The sequence below is a fragment of the Acinonyx jubatus genome, chromosome B3 (assembly GCF_027475565.1).
Source record: "Acinonyx jubatus isolate Ajub_Pintada_27869175 chromosome B3, VMU_Ajub_asm_v1.0, whole genome shotgun sequence".
Lineage (NCBI taxonomy): Eukaryota > Metazoa > Chordata > Mammalia > Carnivora > Felidae > Acinonyx > Acinonyx jubatus.
This window is the reverse complement of record NC_069386.1, coordinates 143,876,242-143,896,217: the sequence shown is the minus strand read 5'-3', so window position 1 is coordinate 143,896,217 and position 19,976 is coordinate 143,876,242. Positions and strand designations below refer to the sequence as shown.

The following is a 19,976-nucleotide window of genomic DNA, read 5'->3' as shown; positions in this document are numbered from 1 at the left end:
CGGTGTGTGCACAGCTCAGCGCACGGTCTGCTCTGGTGGGGGTGCGTGTGCGTTTCAAAACAATGTGTGTCTGTGGTCGTTGCGTGCGTTGGCTGATTGTGTGCCTTGAATCCCTGCTCGTGTCTGCTTGTTCTGCAGGACGGTTACAGCCTCCCGCCTCCCCTGTGGGCCGGGCTGCGACTTTCCCCTTGACCCCACCGACGCCCGTCACATGCCGGAGCTGCGTCGTGGGGAGGGCGCAGACCCACCCCTGGGGGGTGGGCCCTGGATGCCACGGGACGTCCACCTGTTTCCTGAGTGCTTCTCCCTCACTTGTACCCTGTCTGGCGTGCCGCAAGTGGACTTGCTCCCTTCTGCCTGGTGTTCGCGGGGTCTATTTCCATCTTAAAATTCACTCCTTCCTGATATGTTTAAGATGTGTCTCTTGTGAGCAATGTAGAATCATGTGTTTTTCTCTGATTTTTTAATTCAGTTTTGAGATATTTTTGTTGGAGAATTTCATCCATTTACACTGAATGTGCTCATTGGTATATTTGCATTTAATTCCACTACTGGTTTTCTGTTTGCTACATTTGTTCTTTGTTGTTTTTTTCTCATGATGTCTTAGAGAAATCAAGTATTTTATTAGTGTAGTTTCCTTCATTTTGTAAATTTTTTTAATGTTTGTTTTTGAGAGAGAGAGAGACAGACAGCAAGAGCGTTTATGCACGCACAAGTAGGGGAGGGGCCGAGAGAGAGGGAGACCCAGAATCCAAAGCAGGCTTCAGGCTCCGAGCTGTCAGCACAGAGCCTGACGTGGGACTTGAACCCACGAACCGTGAGATCACGACCTGAGCCACAGTCGGCTGCCTAACCAACCGAGACCCCCAGGCGCCCCCATCCTATTTTCCTCTAAACACCTTGTGCATTGTGCAGGTGTTTGTCATCGTTTTGCCCGCTAGCCTAGGTTGTGTGCCCCTGTGCCTCTGACTTCTCAGGTTCCACCTTAGACTAGGGTACCAGTACTCCCCAGGCACATGGACTGGCCCAGGCGTCCCCGTGGCCACTGCTCCCACTGCTGCGGGAGGTTAGCGCTCATTCAGATTTCCCAGTTTTGACCGTTCCAGCCTGTATTTCTCTGCATCATCTGGGACCATTTTCCTCCCGTCTTGGGAACTCCACTCTTATTTTTGGTGTGTCCGCTGGAAGGAAGATTCTCTCTGCTGCTGTGTGTGTGAGACATCGTTGTTTTTATTTACGTCTTTTTTCAAATGTTTATTTCATTTCACTTTTATTTATTTTGAGAGAGACTGAGCCGGAAGGGCGGGGTGGGTGTCTGGAGAGAGAGAATCCCAAGCAGGCTCTGCGCCGTCAGCACAGAGCCCAACACGGGCCTCGATCTCACGACCACTGAGATCATGACCTGAGCCCAGATGAAGAATCGGACGCTTACCCGGTTGAGCCCCCGGGTGCCCCCAGAACATGTTTATTTTGAAAGCTGTTTGCGTAGCCTGTAGGTGTTTCCTGCGGCCCTCCCGGGTCATCCCTGCCCACCCCCGGTCAGGGCTGGTCGCTGGTCTGCATCATCTTGTCTCTGTTTCTCAGGGCAGCCAGCCTGTCGTCCCTGCTTTCAGGGAGTATGTTTGTCCAGCCTAGTGTCCGTGGGGCGTCTCTAGAATCGGTGGCATCATGTGTTTTATGTGTCCCAGGGGGGTCTGAGGCCGCGTCCTGTCCCAGCTGGGGTTCCCTGCATCCTCTCATCCCGTCTGGTCTTGGGTCACATGCACATCTCACGTCCCACCTTGGGTTCTGCATTTTCCCTTCTGTTTTGTATTTTTTTTTTCTTCTTCTCCTCTGTTTCAGTCTGAGTGTTTTCAGTAACCTACCTTTGGATTCCCTCAACCCTTCCTTTGCTGTGTCTTACCACGTATTAGACCCGTCTAGTAATTTCCTAATTTCGATTACTGTTTCTCATTAGATTCTTAGTCTTTGGTGAAGTGGCCCATCTCTGTAGTTACACAAAGGTCTTTAGTAACTCCCATCAGTAGGATCATCGGTGGTTCTGGTTGTACTGGTTTGGGGGTATTTGGTCATGCCTGTTCTCTTGTTTGGCACGTTTTTATTAAACTGATAGATACTGTGTTTGAGAACTTGAGGGGCTGTGGGCAGTTGCCCCCTGAGGGGGTTTGCTGTCCTCGGAGGGGCGGGCAGTGTGGGGAGCAAGCCCTGCTCCAGCAGAGGCTGGTCGCCCGGGGCCCAACTGCCAGCCTCATTTCGTCAGCCACCTTGCCAGGTGCTGCTGCCTGCCCTTGGAAGTGCCCGGGCTTAAAGTCCACCTTCCTCCAGGGGGTGCCGCGCTTTGTCCCAGGGCAGCTGGTCCCCTGAGCGGGAGCGCGGACTGCTGGCGTGGCCCTCCTTCTTTTGAGGGTCTTCCCCACGGCGGGGCTCCCAGTTGCTCCCCTGCATTTTATCTATTTTCCACTTGTTCCCCACCCCCAACCACCACCTGCTTCCGAGTGCCAGGCCCCTGGGTGCGTTTGTCTCCAGCCTGTGGGCACGCCTTTCGACACTTAAGTCGGGGCCTGCTCCTGCCTTCGCTGGACTCTGCGTGGCTTCCCCGTGGCACAGAATCCTTGTCCTCCGTGGCCAGCGGGCTGCAGCTCCCAGCTCCTGTCTCCCTCGGCCTCCCTGTCTCCCCAGCCACAGCAGCTCCTGGCTGCCACTCCCTGTGCCTCAGGTGTGCTGACCTCCTCCGAGCTCCCAGTCACAGGTGCCGGCTGGCCTGCCACCAGCCAGTGGGGGAGCAGGTACCTCCCGCAGCACAGAGGTGGGCACGGTGCCCGAGTGCAGACCGCGTCCGGGGCCTGTGCCGCTCCGCCCCTCGCTGAGCCGGAGCCCTGGGCACATACAGGTGTGCTTGAGCCAGGAGCTGCCGGCGCGGGACGGGCCATCTCAGCGCGGTTGGGGAGGGAGCCGAGACCTTTGGCCGGGGCCGGGGCGGGCTGGGGTGCGGGCCTGAGCGCTGCACCTCCCTGGCACTTGGGGAGGCAGGGCCGGCGGTGAGCCAGCGCATACGGCCGGCCCGGAATCCGGCCCTGGGCCCTTCCCACACCTCTTCCGGGCAGGCAGCTGGCACAGGCCGTGGCGTGGAGCTGGGAGGGTGGGCTGCGGGCACCGCCAGAGTGTGGGAACGGCCTGCAGAGTGACGATGACTGCCCGTGTCAATTATTTGAGGAGTCGTGTACATAAGGGAGAGCCCACCACAGGATGCCCCAGCCTCAGGCTCAGTGCGGGGGGAGCAGGGTCGGCGTGCGGGGACCGGGCGCTCAGAGCCCTGCAGGGCACTTCTGTCTTTACCAGGCACAACTCTTCAGTGGACGGGGTGTTGGGTGTTCCTGGTGGCCCTTGTCCTTCGTGGGGCGTGGCTGTGAGCTCCTGTCTAAGCAGAAGTGTGTCGGGCTCGTAAATAATCGCCTGGGGAGAGAGCAGTCAGGGCCAGAGCCCTGCAGAAGGGGGTGTGGGTGGACGGGGGGACAGGGGGTGGGTGCCGGGCAGGCCGGCCTCCGTGGGGCCGGGGCCCGGGAGCTGCGGTGCCGGTTGGGAGCTCTGCAGCCCCAGCCGTTCCCGCCACCGTGAGCTGCAAGTGTGGTGTCCGCGCACGTGCTCGACCTGTCGCATGTCCCGTTGGCCCGCATGCCGATGCCATTTTCCTCGTCTCTCTTTGGGCGCCCCGAGGAAGCACTCCCACCTGAGGCCGTGTAGACAGACGTCACGGTCTTTTAACTGTCTGCTCTGCCGTCGTCGAATCTCTGTAAACTTTCCCACTTACTGAAAACGGGTCTCCGTGTAAACCGAGCCTCCTCTGATTGTTCTTCCGGCACCGCGCACGCCAGCCAGGCGGTCGCCTGTCCCTCTGGTGGTGGATCCGGACGCCGGGGCGTTGCTGGCCCAGCGTGGGCCGCCCCACCATGGCACTGGAGCCCTCTGTACACGTCCTCAAAATCCTCTGTGGGGCCACGGGAGCACCGGCGTTTTGGTCAGTGCGGACAGTGTTTGTATTTGCACATCTCTTCGCAGGCCGACACCCCAAGCTGCTGCTCCCTGAGCGGAAGGGCCACCTAGCAGAGCATGTCAGGGACCGGGGGAGGCCGCCAGGCTCCAGGCCACCGGAAGGTGTGCCCAGCACCCTGTCCTGCTGACCTTTTATGATTCCAGCACACATGAAGGGGGGCTGGTGCCCCTGTGCCAGGAAGGTGGGGGGCACCGCCTCGCGGGCGGTGGAGACACAGGCCCGCTGGCCGGCCAGATGAGACTTTCCAGAGCCACCGGCACATCCCCACGTGCCCCTCAGCCAGGGGACCTGCTGTGGGCCGGGCCCCGAGGGCACTCACGAGGACAGCATGGGCGCCCGTGTGGGGAAGCACGTTGTTCACGCGGTCCTTGCTGCCCGGCCGGCGAGCACCGGCCGCGTGTGCGCGTCTCCTCCGGTGTCATGAGGAGAGCAGCCGCGTCTCCTTGGCTGCGCCTGGAGTCCGGTCTCCTGTTTGAAACACACACACTCCCCCAGGGTTTGCTGCGGGGACCGCACACCTCCCCAGCCTCGCGCTGCTCGACCCGCGGCAGAGGGAGGTGCAGACGCCCGCCTGCCCCCACGCGCCCTTCGGCTGCCAAGTCACTGACTGACCGGGTCTCCGTGTCTGTGTTTCTTTTTTTCCCTTGGAGGGGAGATTGGCATAAAACAAAACGCTCGGGGGTTTTGACAGACGTATGTCTCTGCAGCAGGACGCAGGGCAACCTGGTCCCTACTGGTCAGGCCACCCGCCCCGCTGCCCCCGAGGCACCCACTGAGGATTCTCCCGGGCTAATTCGGCTTGTTCCAGACGTCAGGTGAAGGGAAGGCCTCTTCTGTAAGGTTTCTGTCACTAGGCGAGCTTGCGGGCCCGCGCTGTGGCGCACGCTCCGTGTGGGAGTGCACGCCCCGCCACGGCGCTGCCGGGGGCGGTCGTCTGGGCTCTTCTGGCCTTCTGGCCGTTTGTACGAAGCCCTGTGTGGATGCGCATCCGCATGCTGTGAGCGAGAGCCTCGCCGGGAGGAGCTGGCCGGAGGCGGGCGCGGGGTCAGCCTTAGAGGAAGCCGGCCGGCCTCCCGCCATCGGGCCGTCCCGCTGCGCCCCGGCCCGCAGAGCGCGTGAGGCCGGCATTGGGTGCTGCGGGGGGCACTTTGTTCGCCTTTCTCTTGCAAGGTCTTTCTTATGTGCTTATTGGCTCTTGGCTTCTCCCTGTGAAGTGTCTGTTCAAAACTTTTACTCATCTTTTTGCCTTTGTTTTGTTATTACTTTGTAATAGATTTCATCTTTCAGAGCAGTTGTAGGTTAAGGAAAAATTGTGAGTCCGCGACCAGGAACGTCACATGCAGTGGCTTCGCCGCCCCGGACGGCCCCTGTGCTCCACCTGTGCGCCCCTCCCTCACCCGGGCAACCTCCCACGCCTTCACCGTCTCTGGGGCTTTGCCTTTTCCGACCGTCACGGACACGGAGTCTTGTGGTTCCCGCCTCTTGGCTCGGCTCATTTCTTGTGTCCTTTTTGGCGCCACGGGTCACCACTCCCTCCTGTAGCTCGACTTCCTTTCCTCTCCTGGTCTCCCTTCCTCCCCGGCCTCTTTGCTCCCGGCCTTCCCTGGCGTATCCCGCTTAAGGGTGTGCCTTCAGAGACCGAGAAACACGGTGCCTTTTAGTCAAGGACCTTAAAGGTGGGGGTGGGATGTCTGGGACCTTGTGCAAAGCCGTGGCCTCGGGGAGCCCTTTCTTCTTGATGCGTTGGGCCCGGGGTTACCCTCCCGATGCCTGGTCTGGGCTCTGACTCAGCACGTGGGGATTTCTCGTCCTCACCTTCTCAGAGCCACAGCAGACCCATGAGTGACATGGAGTTTCTCTTCTCTTGACGAGCCGCCCTACTCGGTGGCTTGTGTTTTGTGTTTTTGTGTACGTGTCCAGCTGAGTTTCCTCACTTAGGACATAATCTGGTGACTCTTTAATCACCTGCCGAGAGTGAGCACAGGTCCCATCCAGAGTCTCCACAGCTGTCCCCTCAAGCACCGGCACTCTGGAGGTGCCTGCCAGCCACCAAGGGCGGGTGGCCCTCTGTCCACATGTCTGTTCCCCAGGAGCCACGAGTCGTGGGGCAGAGGCCACACGTAGTGCCTGGGTGGCTGTCAGTAGGTGCTCGAGGGACAGACCGAGTGTCGTCATGTGCTTCTGGGCTGTGCCACACGGGGTGTGGAGCCTGTGAGGACTGCATTCACGGCCCCTCTCCCCCTGTCCTGGGAGCGGTTCACAGAGGTCTCCGTGAGCAGCCCCGATGCCTCACTCCTCTCGATCCGTGCCGAGCTTAGATTCACAACAAGGTCCGGTGGCCGGGTGTGTGGTCGGTGCCTCTGGGAGGCTGTCGGGTAACTGGGGGTCCATGGCTTGAGTGCACGTGTTCCTTGACTCCTGCCACAGACATGCTCCTCGACCTCAGTGATCTGCTCCAGGTAGACTGGTTTCCTTCCTGAGCCCTTTTCCCAAGGGAGGCTGGGACTGGGGCACAGAATGCGCCAGGGTGTGGTCTGTTTCAGAGCTGGGAGGGGGCAGTAAACACGGGTCACACTGGTCCTGGGAGCCGGGCGGCCTCGGCCTCAGAACCAGTGGGGAGACCCAGGTGTACTTGGTCCGAGACAAGGGAGATTCTTTAAAACGAGGGGGGTGGGGGGTGTGTCATGGCACAGACGTGTCCACGGTGTGAGGGTGTGTGCGGGGCGCTCATGGATTCCACGCCTGCGCGGAAAGCGTGGTCGGGTCCCGGTGCACCTGGGCCGCAGGGCCCCCCAGTGCTGACGAGGCTGGGCTTCCACGAAAACCAGATGCCACCTGCATGTTCGCCGTCCTAGCTGTCCTCGTAAATGGCGTCTCTCAGGAGTCCTCTGAGGTGCTCTGGCCAAGCTAACAGTCATCTGTTGGGATCGTGGAAATGGAACACTGCACGTGCGGTACCAAGGGGGCGGCGGGGGAGGGGGGTGTGTGGCCTCACGGGCCCGGTTCCGTCCCGGGACTTCCCACAAAGGACGGAGTGCGTCTGGTGTAGGGCAGATGCTCAGAAGCCCTTAGGCAAAGCCTGGATGGGTCAGGGTGGTGTCCTGGCGGTTTCTTGCTTCACACCGTCGGAAATGGGAAACCAGCGCAGGGCCAGACAGAAGGGGTGCGTGTTCTCGCTCATCCAGGCTGGACCGAGGCCCCGGGGGGAGCCGCTGCGCCGGCCGGCTGAACCCGCACAATTTACTGTGAGCTTTTATTGCCCGAGATGGAGGGGTGTGCCTCGGGCCCCTGGGCCAGCCTGCTGGGTGGGCGTGGGGGCACCTGGGCAGAGCCGGCCAGTACCCCCAAGCCGGCCCCAGGCTCCGGGCCGCGTCCCTTCCCATCAGCGGGGTCTCCCTGGGGCCGGGACGGGCGCAGCACACACCGGACGGACGTGTTTGTGTGCTTGTCTGTGGGTGTGGGGCAGCGTGTCGGGTGAGGGTCTCGCCCGGGGCTCTGGCTGCCGGGGGCTGACACGGGTCCTCCCATCCGTTCTTATGTGAACACTCGCCGAGTGGACCTTTCTCCCCGGGCTCGGCCCCCACTCAGGCGTGGCTGGTACAGGAGCACTCAGGGCCGTCTGGGCGGAGAGCCCATCTGCCAGGTGGACAGGATGGGGGGTGCTGGCTAGCCATGCCCGGCTGTACCGGCCGCCTTCACAGAGACAAGCTACAAACACCTCAGAGCTCCTGGCGCGTGCTGGTGCACGTTAGCGTCTCTGGCAATGACCGTGTGTGTTGTGCGGGTGTGGCCTTTCAACAATTTGACTTTCCCTTTGAAGTCTGTTCAGAGGACTGTTTCCTGCAGATCTTCATCTGCTCGGGACACAGGTAGGGTGGGAGGCGTGAAGGGGGACCGGCGGGTGCGGCAGTGGGAGGAGACGGTGAGGGGGACACTGAGCTCCACTCTGCTCCAGACGGGCATGAAGTCAGGAGGGTCAAGTTGCAGGAACTTGGGGGAGCCCAGCAAAGGCTGGGGCGCTCATAGAACGTCCGCACACACGGACACACTGAGACGCAGCACGCGTGGGCAGGCTGAGGGCTGAATCCCTTCGGAAGGCACGCTCCGTGAGCCGCCAGCCCTGCGAAGGGGGGCTTCTCCCGGGAGAGGCCTGGATGTGAAGTGCAGGTCTGCCCAAGCTGGCACCTTCCACGTCCTCTGAGGGGGCTTTGTACCATCCCTTAGCGCTCCCGGACGGCCACAGGCACCCGCCTGTGCTGCCTGAGAGGCCTTTTCTGGTGTCCCCTTGGGCCCCGGCGACAGGGCCCTCATCTGGGCCTTCATAGGCCAGGCTTGATTAGGCAGAGAAACTCCCTGGGGAGACCAGAGACAGAGGGCCAGGGCCAGGACACTGAGGCCAGGGGAGGGGCCCAGGGGAGGGGCGGGAGGGCACCAAGCCTGAGCTTTTCCCAATTCTGCACCCCACCCGAGCGGACTGGCTTCTTCCATGCCTGTGGTCAAGCACCCCTCAGAGGCCCCCCTCCCACAACGTGCCCAGGCCGGCACGGGGCAGGCTCTCAGGGCGGCCGAGGCCCAGCCGCACTGGAGGGTCGCGTCCAGGAGTACATGACCGGGTGTTGCGGTTGGTCAGGTGCTGGGCTCCACAGCGGATTTGGACTTGAGGTGGGAGTGGGTGGCGTGTCGCCAAGATCTGCGGAGACCCACAGCCACGACTGAGCTGCTCCCGGCGAGGGGCCGAGGCCATGGCTCCCGGGCCCGTTGGGAGCACGGCATGCCGTGGCCAGCAGGCCCCGAATGTGCGGGCGCACGCCACTCTGAATTACACACCTTGCACTCCGCGTGCTTCCGCTTTGCTAACTGTCTCTCAGGCAGCTTTTTTCCTCAGCAAATCGTCACTGCTGAGACGGTGGTGGGGCCTGGAAAGCTGCCTGGGGCTGGGAAGCAGGGCCCCGGGCTGCCGTGGGCTCACGGGGGCTGGCAGGGAGCTCTTACCTGGGCTCTGCGGACTCAAAACGAAGTGCATATTTTAAGGGAAAAAAGCAAACGTTTCCTAAATTGCTATTCTCAGTAGTGGTTCTTTCGTGACAGGTGAACGTTTACGTGCTGGGGAAGACCTTCCTCCTCCTGGCGAGAGAGCTCTGCATCAACGCACCAGCAATAGGTATGGCGGGGCTGGCGGGGGGGCGGCGGGGGGCGGGTGGGGGGCGTGCTCGGACGGGAGGCGGTCACGTGCGGGCACAGCAGCTCCGCCAGGTAGGAAGCAACCCTGTCCGAGAGCAGCCCGGAACCCCACAGCCTGGGGGTTACCCCCGGTAGAAGACCAGAGCGCCCTGCGGTTGTGGGTGAGTGCGCAGAGAGCGAGCGGTGCTGCTGCCCTGGGGGCCCGCCCGCCTCGTGAGAACAGGGCTGGAGGCAGGTGTCTCGGGGGAGGCCAGGACCCCTGCAGACGGAGTGCCGCTTTCCTAGCCACATTCCGCCTTCACCGGAGCCTTACCAAGGACTGTTTTCAGCCTGCTCGGAGGGCTCGCTTCCGATTTTGCCCACGAAGGAGGCGCAGTGTGCAGAGCCAGGCAGGGCGGGCTGGGGGTGCGGTGCTGGGTAACCCACGGGATGGTCCCCTGAAGCCGGGAGGGGTCTTGCAGGACAGGCCCGGAGGCCAGAAGGGCTGCTGGATGGAGTAGCCACACAGCTGTGGCTCTCTGCTCCCAGCCCAGACCCTCCCCGAGAGGCCACATTCCTGTGGCCAGTGACACGGTCCCTCCCTGTGGAGGTGAAGATAAGGTTGTTTTCAGAAACAAAGCAACCACCAATAGAGTGTGTGGCCTGGGAGAATAGAGACCAGGGGCTCAAAGAGCCTGCTTAACCCCAAAGCCCGCCTGGGCAGGGGCCATCCAGGGCCCGCCAGGGAAGCTGCTGCCGAGCCTGAGGCAGGAGACTGGCGCTCAGGGTCTGGAGGCGTGGACCCAGCAGAGAGCCCCACTTTACCCCCCTCGAATCTGAGCTTCACAGCAGGACTTTGTGTGAGAGGCTACGACGCTCTAGGAAGTACAGACGCAAGCACACACCCGGCTTTTTCCAGAGCCTTCTAAAGCAATAAGCACGCCCCGGTGGTGGCAGCCCGGCTTGCCAGCAGAGGGCAACGCTCAGGGACAGACGGGGCCTGCCAGGGAGGCCGTTCGATTCCAACCAGCACAGGAGGGTTTGCTGTGTGCTAGAAGGGAGTCCCTCTCCACAGACACGTGGGAAAGCGCGTGCCCGGCTTAACGCTCCTTTGGACGTTCACCTGCTGGTGGCTCTCGTCTTGCTGAAACTCTGAAACCCGGCTAGAAAGACTACGTTAGGTGGCTTCTTCCAATTTTGGTTTTGAAGGGAAGGTTTTAGGTTAAGCGTAGTACCACTCTGAATCTGTGACGGTGGGAGCCGGCGAAGCCCACAGGGCACGCAGCGTGGGCGCCACCGGGAGGGGCCCGAAGCCTGTCTCAGAACCCCAGAGCTGCCCAGCGGCCCGGACTCCGAAACCTGGGCAGGGCTGTGGCTGTGCAGCACAGCCTGTGTGTCCCCGCTCTGGCCGCAGGGGACCGCGTACAAGAGACGTACAAACTAAGCAAGGTCTTTAATGACGTCAGCGAGGCAGTCGGCGGGGGGTGAAGGGGTAGCACGGCCTCCCGCACGTCCCTTCCCCTCCCAGCGCCCCTCACGGCGTACCCATGCCACCTCAGGCATAGAAGATGAGCTCTGGGATCTGCCCACCCTGGACCCCGGTCCCGTTGGTGCTGTCCGAGGAGCACTGGAACTGGAAGGTCACCTTCCCGCACTGCACTTCCGTCATGCCTTCCTGCCCAAAGTAGCTGAGCTCGCTGCCATCCAGGACAGCGCTGGCCGTGTAGAAGGTGTCCTGCTCCACCTGCACGGGGTGCTCAAACCAGACCGAGAAGGTGTTGCTGGAGCCGTCTGAGACGAACTTGGTCAGGTTCTGAGCCAGCACCACCCCCAGCCGCTTCAGTTCAATCTTCACGCTGTACTCAGCCTTCCCGGAGCTGGAGCCGTACAAGCCCAGCCCTGCCACGAACACCCTTCGGTCCACGGCAAACTGGATGCTGTCACAGCGCCCGCGGTAGCGCCACTGGTTGCTGCGGTAGGCGGAGGACTGGAAACGGTGGCACCTCTGCGGGGCGAGGCCCTTCCTCTTGGTCAGCGGGAAGCTGAGGAGGGGCTTGTTGGCGGCCGTGTACCACAGGAAGATGCTGTGGGTCTCCTCCAGCGTCAGGATGTCCGACTGGGCGGCGCCGTTGGCGAACTCCTCCAGGGTCATGGTCGGAATCCGGACCAGGTAGAGGACGGGCCCCAGCACGTGCCTCTTGTTGCGCGGGGTGGCCGGCAGGCCCTGCCTCTTGCACTCTGCTTCCGCCCAGCTCAGGACGGCCTCGAAGACCACGGCCTCCTTGGCGTTGAGGGCTTCCCGCGTCACGATAATCTCCAGCGTCTGCCAGTCAATCTCACAGAAGCCTTCAGACCTCAGAGCCATCTCCGCCTGAGCATCGATGACCTCCCAGCAGCGCTGGGTCAGCTCGGGCTCCTCAAACAGCCGGCTCTGGGACAGCAGGACACAAGCGTTTTTGGCTTCCAGGCTGGTCTCCAGGAAATTAACACAGGCTTTAGCTAGTGCCGGCACGATGTACTTCTTGGCAGCATAGAGAGTGGCCAGCACCGTGTCGGCTTCCAGATCGATCTCGTCACTGTACATGTACCTAGGTGGGGTGGGGACCGTGTCACAGGCTGCGTGGGGCATGCCCCCAAGAAGCTGCAGGGTGCCCGCTGGCGGCAGCCAGGCAGCAAGGAGCCACCCCCTCCTCGCGGACTCTTGCAGCAGACTTACTTTAACAAGATTAGGAAGGCTGCGGGCTCCACGTCGGGGATGTGGATTTCTGACTTAACTTCTGCCAAATCGCCATAAAACATGGCATAGAAGACAGAGCTCCCAACGGCCAAGACGTACTGTGGATGACACAGGAGCTGCCCTGAGCCCCGGACCCTCCCTGCCCCCAGCGGATGCCGCACCCGGGGTACAGGGCAGCCCCTACTCAGGCGGTGGGCAGTCGCCTCTGCGGGCTTACAGGGCCAAGCCTCTACCAACCTTGTGGGCGGGCACCCTGCGGGCCGCTCCCGGGGGCCCCACGATGAAGTGGACGTCAGCCATGAGCTCGTTGTTGAACATCAGCGCGTTCCTGCAAAGGGCAGAGGCACACGGCTCGGGGCTCGGGGGTCGGGGGTCGGGCCGGGGCGCGGGGTGCGGGGTGCGGGCGCGGCCCGGGCTCACCTCTCGCGCAGGGTCGGGTGGAAGGACTGCCAGTTGGGACTCTCCAAGTTGTTGTTGTCGGGCGCGGGCGGCGCGGGCGCGGGCGGCGGCGGGACGGGCGGCGGGGCGCTGGGCGGGCCCTTCCTGCCCGTGGCGGCGGCGGCGGCGGCGGCGTTGCTGTTAGCGATGTCCGTGGCGGTGGCGGTGGCGGTGGCGGCCGCGGCGCCGGCGGCCGGGTACAGCTCCGCGGCCATCTTCGCGGGCAGGGCGGCCTCCGCGCGCGACGGTGGTGCGCCGTGCACCCTCGCGCCGCGCCGGGGCCGGGGGGGCGGCTCTGCGAGCACCAGGAGCGCCGTGAGGCACTGCGCCACCCGGCCGTGCAGGCAGGCCAGGGGCAGCAGCATGGGGCCGCGGCGGGCGCTGCTGCCTCGGGCCGCCCCGCCCCGCCCGCCGGCCCGCAGCCCGGCCGCAGGGGGCGCCGTCCGGCCCACCCTCGCCCCTGCCGCCGCGGCGCCCGCGCGTCACGCCGCGTCACGCCGCGTCACGCCGGCCCGGCTCCGCCCCGCCCCCTCGCCGACGGCGTGCGCGGCCTGAGCCGCCCCGCCCGCTCGCCGACGGCGTGCGCGCGCGCGCGCGGCCTGGGTCCCGCCCCCGCGGGCTGTGGCTGGCAGAGACGGCGGCGCAGGCGCAGGCGCAGGCGGGAGCGCTCGGGCAGCCGCGGCTCTGCGGGCACGGTCTGCGCTTGGTGGCCGGTGCCTGTGCGCGGGCCCGGGTCTTCCGGTTTCCGCGAGCTGGAGTTCGGTTGCGTTGCGTTGAGGGTTTGTGCGTGCTTGACGCTCGCTAGCCGGTCCTTCCCAGATGCGGGGTCCGCTCTCCTCCGGCGCGGCTTGCCGTACCCGCCCCCCACCGAGGCCCGCGGCGGGTCCGGGGATGCGGGGGCGGGGGGCGCCAGGCCTTGTCCCTCCCGCGTGGGGCCCGTCCCCGCGCCGCGCCCCTGTGGGCTGGCGTCCACCCGTCCGTGTGGACCGTTGTTTCCCGCCCACCTGCAGTGCGGGCTGCTTGCTAACTAAACGCGGGGGGTCTGGCGGCTTACCTAGGAGGCTGCGCCTTACTCTCCGCGGTTTGTTCGTGTGCGTGCCTGCCAGCTCGCACTCTCCGTCCTGGGAGGCCGCTCTCGGGGTCCCTGGCGGGGGGGGGGGCGCCTCTTTCCGTCCTTCCCCCCATTCTCAGGTTGGGGAGATCTGGCGGAATCTCACATCGCTGTGGGTTTAGTGTGTCCTCTTGGCGCTTCTCACCAATCCCGTCCATTCTGCGTGGTCTTCTGTGAGCTGCTTTTCTTTCCTTCGTAAAGTCTGTCTCTCGGCCCGTTTCACTGCCCGTGCCGGGCTGGCGGCGCCGCACAACCTTTGTCACCGGCCCTGGGGGAGAGGGTTCAACCTACCCTCTCCTGCAAATTGTCTGTTTTCCTGGACTTGTTGAGGTGTCCTGGTACCCTCCCCCCCACCCCCCACCACGTGCCTGGGCAGTCGGGAGCTACAGCACGCTTGGCCATGGGCTCCGTTTTGATTTGGTTTGTGATTTGGTTGCTGAAAAACGTATTATTGGGAGAGAGGATACATCTTATTTTATTTTTAAGCGTGTTTTTGAGCGAGTGAGAGTAAGTGCACACACTGGGGGGAGGGGAGTGAGCAAGTGACTGGCAGAGACAGGGAGGGACAGAGAATCCAAAGCAGGCTCCATGCTGTCAGTACAAAGCCCACAGGGAGCTCCAACCCACAATCTGAGAGATCACGACCCGAGCTGAACGGGATGCCAAACGGGATGCTTAACCGACTGAGCCACCCAGGCGTCCTGAGGGAAGATACATTTTAAGAATTGATGTTATTGTTATGATTTGGAACTGTTTTCAATAGATCATCAGAGCTAGAGGTGAAAACTTTGACACTGATTAATTTCTGATCTAGAAAGCTGAGCTTAACTACTTGTAAAAGATTGGAGACAGATGGGCCAGAAGATGGTGGGAGGGCCTGGGCTGAGGTGGCAGGCAGCGCCTCTTCGTTGTGCTTTGCCACCGGAGTGCCACCAGCCGTCCAGCCCCATGTGCCCAACGCAGGGAGTTGCTACCACTAACTCACCTTTCCAGAGACTGCTCAGCGCCCCGGGTCTCCCCGGGCCTCTGGAAAGGTAGGCGAGTAGCCGCTGCTCAGCAGCACCCCCCTGTGGTCAGTGTGGGAGGTGTCACTCCAGCCCTTGGAGTCCTTGGGGACCCAGACTGCCTCAGGGCCAGCTGCCAGTCTCTGTGTTTCCTTATGTGAGCCAGGACTGGCGGAGGATGCGAGGGGGTGCTTATAAAGGGGGTGCGGGTAGGCCCTCATGGGGCTTCCAGGGGTCAGAGCTCAGTCAGGTAGGCCCTTGTAGATGCTGGGAGTTCGGGAGAGTGATGGGGCCAGAGCCCCAAAGGAGGGTGCTTGGTTGGTGGACGGCCAGGGTCACCTGCTAGTGCCGCCGACCAGTCCCAGGACCTTGCCCGTCTGCCCTTCCTCCTCCTCCACCCTCTGACCGCACATGCCTGCTTTCTGGCTCGCCCGTGGCCCCCTCAGGCCTCAGCAGCGGCCCCTCTTGAGCAAGGTCTTCCCAGCTGATCCTGTCCAAAGGAGGTTTTGTTTGTGGTGTTCTGTCGTGGACCCTGTGCCACTCCGTCTGTGCACTCACAGCAGTGCCGTAGCCCACTGAATTCATCAAGTTACTTGGTCTCAGCCGCCCCGGGGGCTGGAAGTGGTGTAAGCCTAGGGCACTAAGGGAGTCTTCTAGCTCGTAGCTTAGAGCAGGGCACGAGCGAGGCAGAGCGTGTGTGCGCGCGTATGTCCGGGTGCCTCCGAGCCCTCCCTTTCTGAGGACCGTGTGGTTATTTAAAGAGATGTACCCACGCCCGTAGCCAGAAGAGCAGCGTGTTTCACAAGAGTAAACGCGGTAAATAAGCAGCTAACGAACGTGCCGTGTCTCAGTCGTAGTCCACGACCTGCCAAACAAAGCAGCAACGTGTGGCGTGTGCACCTGCACAAGCACGAGGGATGCCCGCACGGGCCTAGCGTCCTGCCCCAGGAAGCAGCTGTGGGAGGGACGTGGGTGAGCGGCCCCAGCCGAGGGGCAGGGGGCCCCCGGGGAGCCTGTGCAGCGGAAGGACTGGGAAGGGTCGCCCCGACGGGGAGATGGCGTGCTGTGTTGTTCCCGTGCGCTGTCCGGGTCTGGAGCATGCACGTTCCTCGAGGCCCGGTGGGGCGAGGCCTGCTCCTGTCCCAGGACGCAGTAGCACTGAGGCCCACGTGTCTGCTGCAGACCCGTGCCTGTACATCCCACGCTTTGCCCACCTGCTGGAGTTTGGGGAGAAGAACCACGAGGTGTCCATGACGGCCCTGAGGCTCCTGCAGAGGATGAAGAGGGACTGGATGCACACTGGCCGGCGCCCCTCGGGCCTCTGTGGAGCAGGTGTGGCGGCCTTGCTGGCCGCGGTGGTGGTTTCCGTCCTGACTTCTGCAGGCCGGGCACGCGGGTGGTGGGCGGGCTGTCTCCACAGCGAACCTGGCCACCGAGGACTGCCAGCTGCTCCCTGCACTGACTCTCAGTCACAGGGGCAGGGCAGGACTCGTGGAGGCCGCGGCCAACCCTGCCCTGGCCCCGCAGCCCGGTCGTTACTGCAGAAGGTGTCCGGGCCCCTCTGGCTGACTCCTTGACCCCCGAAAGGGTAGCTGTCTGGGTTGCCCTCTAGGTGGCAGCTACCTGGACAGGCAGCCCCGCAACCCTGTCCTCCATGTCTCGGGGTCTGACGCGGGCCTGGGTCTGGAGCCCTCCCCGGCAGGCCCCCACCCTGGCACCCACCGGCTCCATACCTGCCCAGAGCGCCAAGGGCCTGCGTTCCCGCGCTCGGCTGCCAGTAGGATCGTTTCCCATTTCGGAGCCCGATTTCCAAGCGCACTGCCCACTCGGGGCCTGTCCGAGAACCAACCTGGCTGCGGCCACCTCGTGGGGCCCACCGCCTTTTCTCCCCGACCCTGGGCCGTGTCCCCAGAAGCCTCACCTCCACTGCCAACCAGTGTGCCTGTTCGAGTCACCTGAGAGTCAGCTCGCTGGTTTGCGGGGTGACGTGAGGTTCTCGGGCGGAGTTTAATTCTCCCTGTGTGGAGGACGGGGTGTGTGGTGAGCACTTTCGACGTTGATACATCGCCGCGTGGTTGCACGCGAAGCCGTGTGCAGCTTTCAGGGGCTGTGACGGTCACATGCTGTGTAAGCGTTCCCCATGGTGAGGCTGGGGACTCGGCGCCCGCAGGCCCCCCAGGCAGGGCTCTCCCCGCCGCAGGTCATCGGCCCCGAGTGCTGGGCTGCTGCGCACCTGTTCCGATTCCTGACTCCGTCGTGCCCCCCTCCAGCACTTCTGGTTGCAGCCAGGATGCACGATTTCCGGAGAACCGTCAAAGAGGTCATCGGCGTGGTCAAGGTGTGCGAGTCCACGTTGCGGAAGAGGTGGGTGGCTCTAGTTTGTGGCCTGGGGCCCAGCCAGGCCCGGTGGTCAGAGCCGGCTCCCGGGGGGCTCCTCGGGGTGGGGGCCACCCGCCTCCCTCCCGGGCGTCTCGGTCAGTCCTGGCACCATGCCAGCTGCACGTGCAGGGTCTCTCCAAGGTAGGTCGACGTGGACTGTGGGGGCCCGGGTGCCCACGAGCTCCTGCTTTGGGGTGTGGTGTTCGTGGGGTGGCACAGCTCAGCATCAGGCGCATGTGGGCTGAAGTCCAGTTGCCGGCAGACCTGTAATTGTGCCTGTTCTCACAACGGATCTGGAACATTCGATGGCTTGTTTTCAGTGGAGGTCGTATCCTGTGGCAGTTTTCAAAGGCAGAGAGTAAGGCATTGTGTTTGTTCAGCCTCTAATTCTCTTCAGAAAAGTTAAAAAAAAAATTTTTTTTTCATGTTTATTTTCGAGAGGGAGAGATCACGAGCAGAGAAGGGGCAGAGAGAGAGGGAGGGAGAGAATCTCAAGTAGGCTTCGCACTGTCAGCACAGAGCCCGTTGTGGGGCTCAGTCCCGTGACCCTGGGATCATGACCTGAGCCGAAATCAAGAGCTGGACCCCCAACCGACAGAGCCCCCAGGTGCCCCTGACCATGCATTTTGAAACCACACTACTCCACTTTGGAGAATCATTGTTCTTCAGTGAGTAACACTAGAGGATTTTAAGCCACAGCGGTGTGAACGTAATCGTAGTTTGGGAAGTTAATCTGTTCAGAATGGGTTCGCTGAAGGTAGAGAGCACTACTCGTTCATCCAGGAACATACGTACGTTTGTTTGTTTGTTTGTTTGTTTGTTTAGCGTTTATTTTTGAGAGAGAACTCGTGCGTACACGAGTAGGGGCAGGGCAGAGAGGGAGACACAGACTCTGAAACTGCGAGACCATGACCTGAGCCCAAGTCAGACGCTTAACCAACTGAGCCACCCAGGTGTCCCCCCCCCCCCCAAGTTTTTTATTGGACATTTTGTAGGTTGGGGGCACCTGGGTGGTTCAGTCAGTTGAGGGTCTGAGTCTTGATTTCAGCCATGGGATCGAGCCCCTGTCAGGCTGACTGTGGAGCCTGCTTGGGATTCTTTCTTTCTCTCCCTCTCCCTTGCTGGCCCTTGATCTCTGTCTCTCTTAAATAATAAAAAACTAAAAAAAAAAAAAACAAAAAACGCGTCTTGTTGGGTGTGTGATGTAGGGAATTGAGCTTGAATCGGCACATATCTAGGGCTGCTGGCTTGGCCTCCTTCCTTCTGGGCCTCCTCTGAGTCTCCCCGTGGGAGCGACAAGGGGAGCTTATCGTTTGCCCAGCAACAAGGGCAGGTGACCCCTGCCCACCCTGCCTTCCTCCCCAGGGCCGCACTGTGGGGGGCGGCGAGCAGGGCCTGGTGACCGGCAAGTGGGGCCACAGTGCCCGATGGCCATCTCCAGGGCCCTTGTCTCCCTGTGACTCTCTTGTCCCAGGCTGACGGAGTTCGAAGACACGCCCACCAGCCAGCTGACCGTGGACGAGTTCATGAAGATCGATCTGGAGGAGGAGTGTGACCCCCCTTCATACACAGCTGGGCAGCGGAAGCTGCGCCTGAAGCAGGCGAGTCCCCGTGTCCGTCCAGCACTCGAGTCCCTCGAGGCACTTCCTAGATCTCGTGTCACGTTCCTACTTTGGGACGAGAAGCTTAGTTACAAAGGCTAGACTGGGTCTGTGTCCACACAGCTCGCAGGGAGAGGCGGACAGATGGGTGGGTGAGCAGTGGGTGGGGCACAAGGGCCAGCTCTCCCCAGGCCGTGGTCCCCATGCCTTCCCAGGGTGTTTCGCGCACAGTGCCTTGGGCAGGCGCTGCCTTGCTCTGGGGCCTGGTCGTTAACGTTTACCTGGAGGGCTGGGGTCCAGGGCCGCTGCTCCGTGTGCAGCCTGCGGGGCCCCCGGATGACGCCCGGGAGGAGGGTCTGGGCAAGGCCCGGTGGGCTGCGAGGAGAGGCAGGGTGTGCACGCCGCGTACCTCTTTCACGCCTGCCTGTCTCCACTGAAGGTTCTGGGTGCTTTGTTTCAGCTTGAACAAGTTCTGTCCAAAAAACTGGAGGAAGTTGAAGGTGAGCAGCCGATCTTACCGCTACAGATGCCCCGTGTCCCTTAGAACAGGGGGCTTTGTATTCACGGTTCGCTTCTAATTTCCTGCTGCAGGTGAGATATCCACCTACCAGGACGCGATTGAGAACGAGCTGGAGAGCAGCCGGCCCAAGGCAAAGGGGGCCCTCGCCAACCTGACCAGAGACGGTGAGTCCGCCGGGGCCCCTGCGGCCTCGAGGGGCCGGCCCCCGCCCTGCCGCCACCCCTTCCGTGGCCGAGGGATCCCGCCTCACAGGGCCCCCGCTCCCAGCCCCGGCCACCAGCCGCCTCCTGGCCCTGACATGCTGGGCACAGTGTCCAGATGCTCCCGGGACCCCTGCCCGCCCGCCCCCCACCCAGGTTCCAGCCCTGCCACCCAGATCTTCCTTCCAGACTGTCCTGCTGCCTCCCTCCGGACCCCTCCCTGCTGTCGCCCGCCCTGTGCCCTCCTCAGCCTCCCTGGGGCTTCCTCTGTGTCGTGGCTCACGTGAACGTTCTCGGGTACACTTGGTCTACCTTTGTCCCCCGGACGCCCCCGTGTCGCCTTCCTTCCGGGTGCTCTGGGGACCCTGTCTGGAGGTCCCTGGTTTGCCAGGGCCAGGTGCTCGCTCTCACCGCCCGCCCCTCTTCCCCGGGGTCACTTCCTCCTAGCACCTCTGGCCCGCCCCACGCCGCCTCCCGAGGACCAGCGTCTTCCCGCCCTTGGGTTTTCCTCAGCCGCCCGCTGGTCCGGTGACCCACCGTCCGTCGCCGCTGTACGCGGTGTCCTGCCCCGTCTTCACCGCTGCCGTGCGTGGGAGACCGCGGTCTCCAGGTGCTGCCCTGGGCTCCCTCGTGTCGGGAATCCCGTTACCACTCCCGGTGCCGCGCTCTTGGTCCCCAGGTTTTCCTCGTGAGTCGCGGGGGTGGCAGTGGGCACAGGCTCCTGCAGGACACGGGGCGGCTCTGGGTCGAGATGCCACCTTGCCCCGTGAAGGAA

At 62.7% G+C, this 19,976-nt stretch overlaps 2 protein-coding genes across 7 annotated transcripts in view; one reads left to right on the top strand and one right to left on the bottom strand.

Moving 5' to 3' along the window:
- Positions 1 to 19,976, top strand: part of BRF1 (BRF1 RNA polymerase III transcription initiation factor subunit) — a 57,276-nt gene that overhangs the window by 23,736 nt on the left and 13,564 nt on the right. For 3 of the 6 annotated variants that reach the window (XR_008299760.1, XM_053225059.1, XM_027066785.2), the window contains 7 exons: positions 6,479 to 6,510; positions 9,140 to 9,212; positions 15,684 to 15,833; positions 16,772 to 16,865; positions 18,355 to 18,481; positions 18,942 to 18,981; positions 19,073 to 19,165. Coding sequence is in view for 5 of the 6 variants with exons in the window: in XM_053225059.1 (XP_053081034.1) it covers positions 6,479 to 6,510; positions 9,140 to 9,212; positions 15,684 to 15,833; positions 16,772 to 16,865; positions 18,355 to 18,481; positions 18,942 to 18,981; positions 19,073 to 19,165 (609 nt within the window). In the remaining variant the exon portion in view is untranslated. Of the gene's footprint in view, positions 1 to 6,478; positions 6,511 to 9,139; positions 9,213 to 14,165; positions 14,532 to 15,683; positions 15,834 to 16,701; positions 16,866 to 18,354; positions 18,482 to 18,941; positions 18,982 to 19,072; positions 19,166 to 19,976 lie in introns of those variants that run through there. The other 3 variants (XM_053225056.1, XM_053225057.1, XM_053225058.1) reach the window with 3 other exon arrangements.
- Positions 10,646 to 12,851, bottom strand: BTBD6 (BTB domain containing 6). Its single transcript, XM_027066787.2, has 4 exons — positions 12,369 to 12,851; positions 12,186 to 12,276; positions 11,928 to 12,046; positions 10,646 to 11,799 (listed from the first exon to the last, which is right to left on the bottom strand). The coding sequence occupies exons 1-4, from the start codon at positions 12,749 to 12,751 to the stop codon at positions 10,767 to 10,769; spliced, it is 1,626 nt and encodes a 541-aa protein (XP_026922588.2). The 5' UTR covers positions 12,752 to 12,851; the 3' UTR covers positions 10,646 to 10,766.

What these genes read in the sequence shown, in the direction of transcription:
- BTBD6 (XM_027066787.2), bottom strand. Translation starts at nt 12,751, where the DNA reads ATGCTGCTGCCCCTGGCCTGCCTGCACGGCCGGGTGGCGCAGTGCCTC. An exon ending in CACCCGACCCTGCGCGAGAG is followed by an intron (nt 12,277 to 12,368) that starts GTGAGCCCGGGC and finishes TGCCCTTTGCAG; the next exon opens with GAACGCGCTGATGTTCAACA. An exon ending in GCCTTCCTAATCTTGTTAAA is followed by an intron (nt 11,800 to 11,927) that starts GTAAGTCTGCTG and finishes CACCCCACCTAG; the next exon opens with GTACATGTACAGTGACGAGA.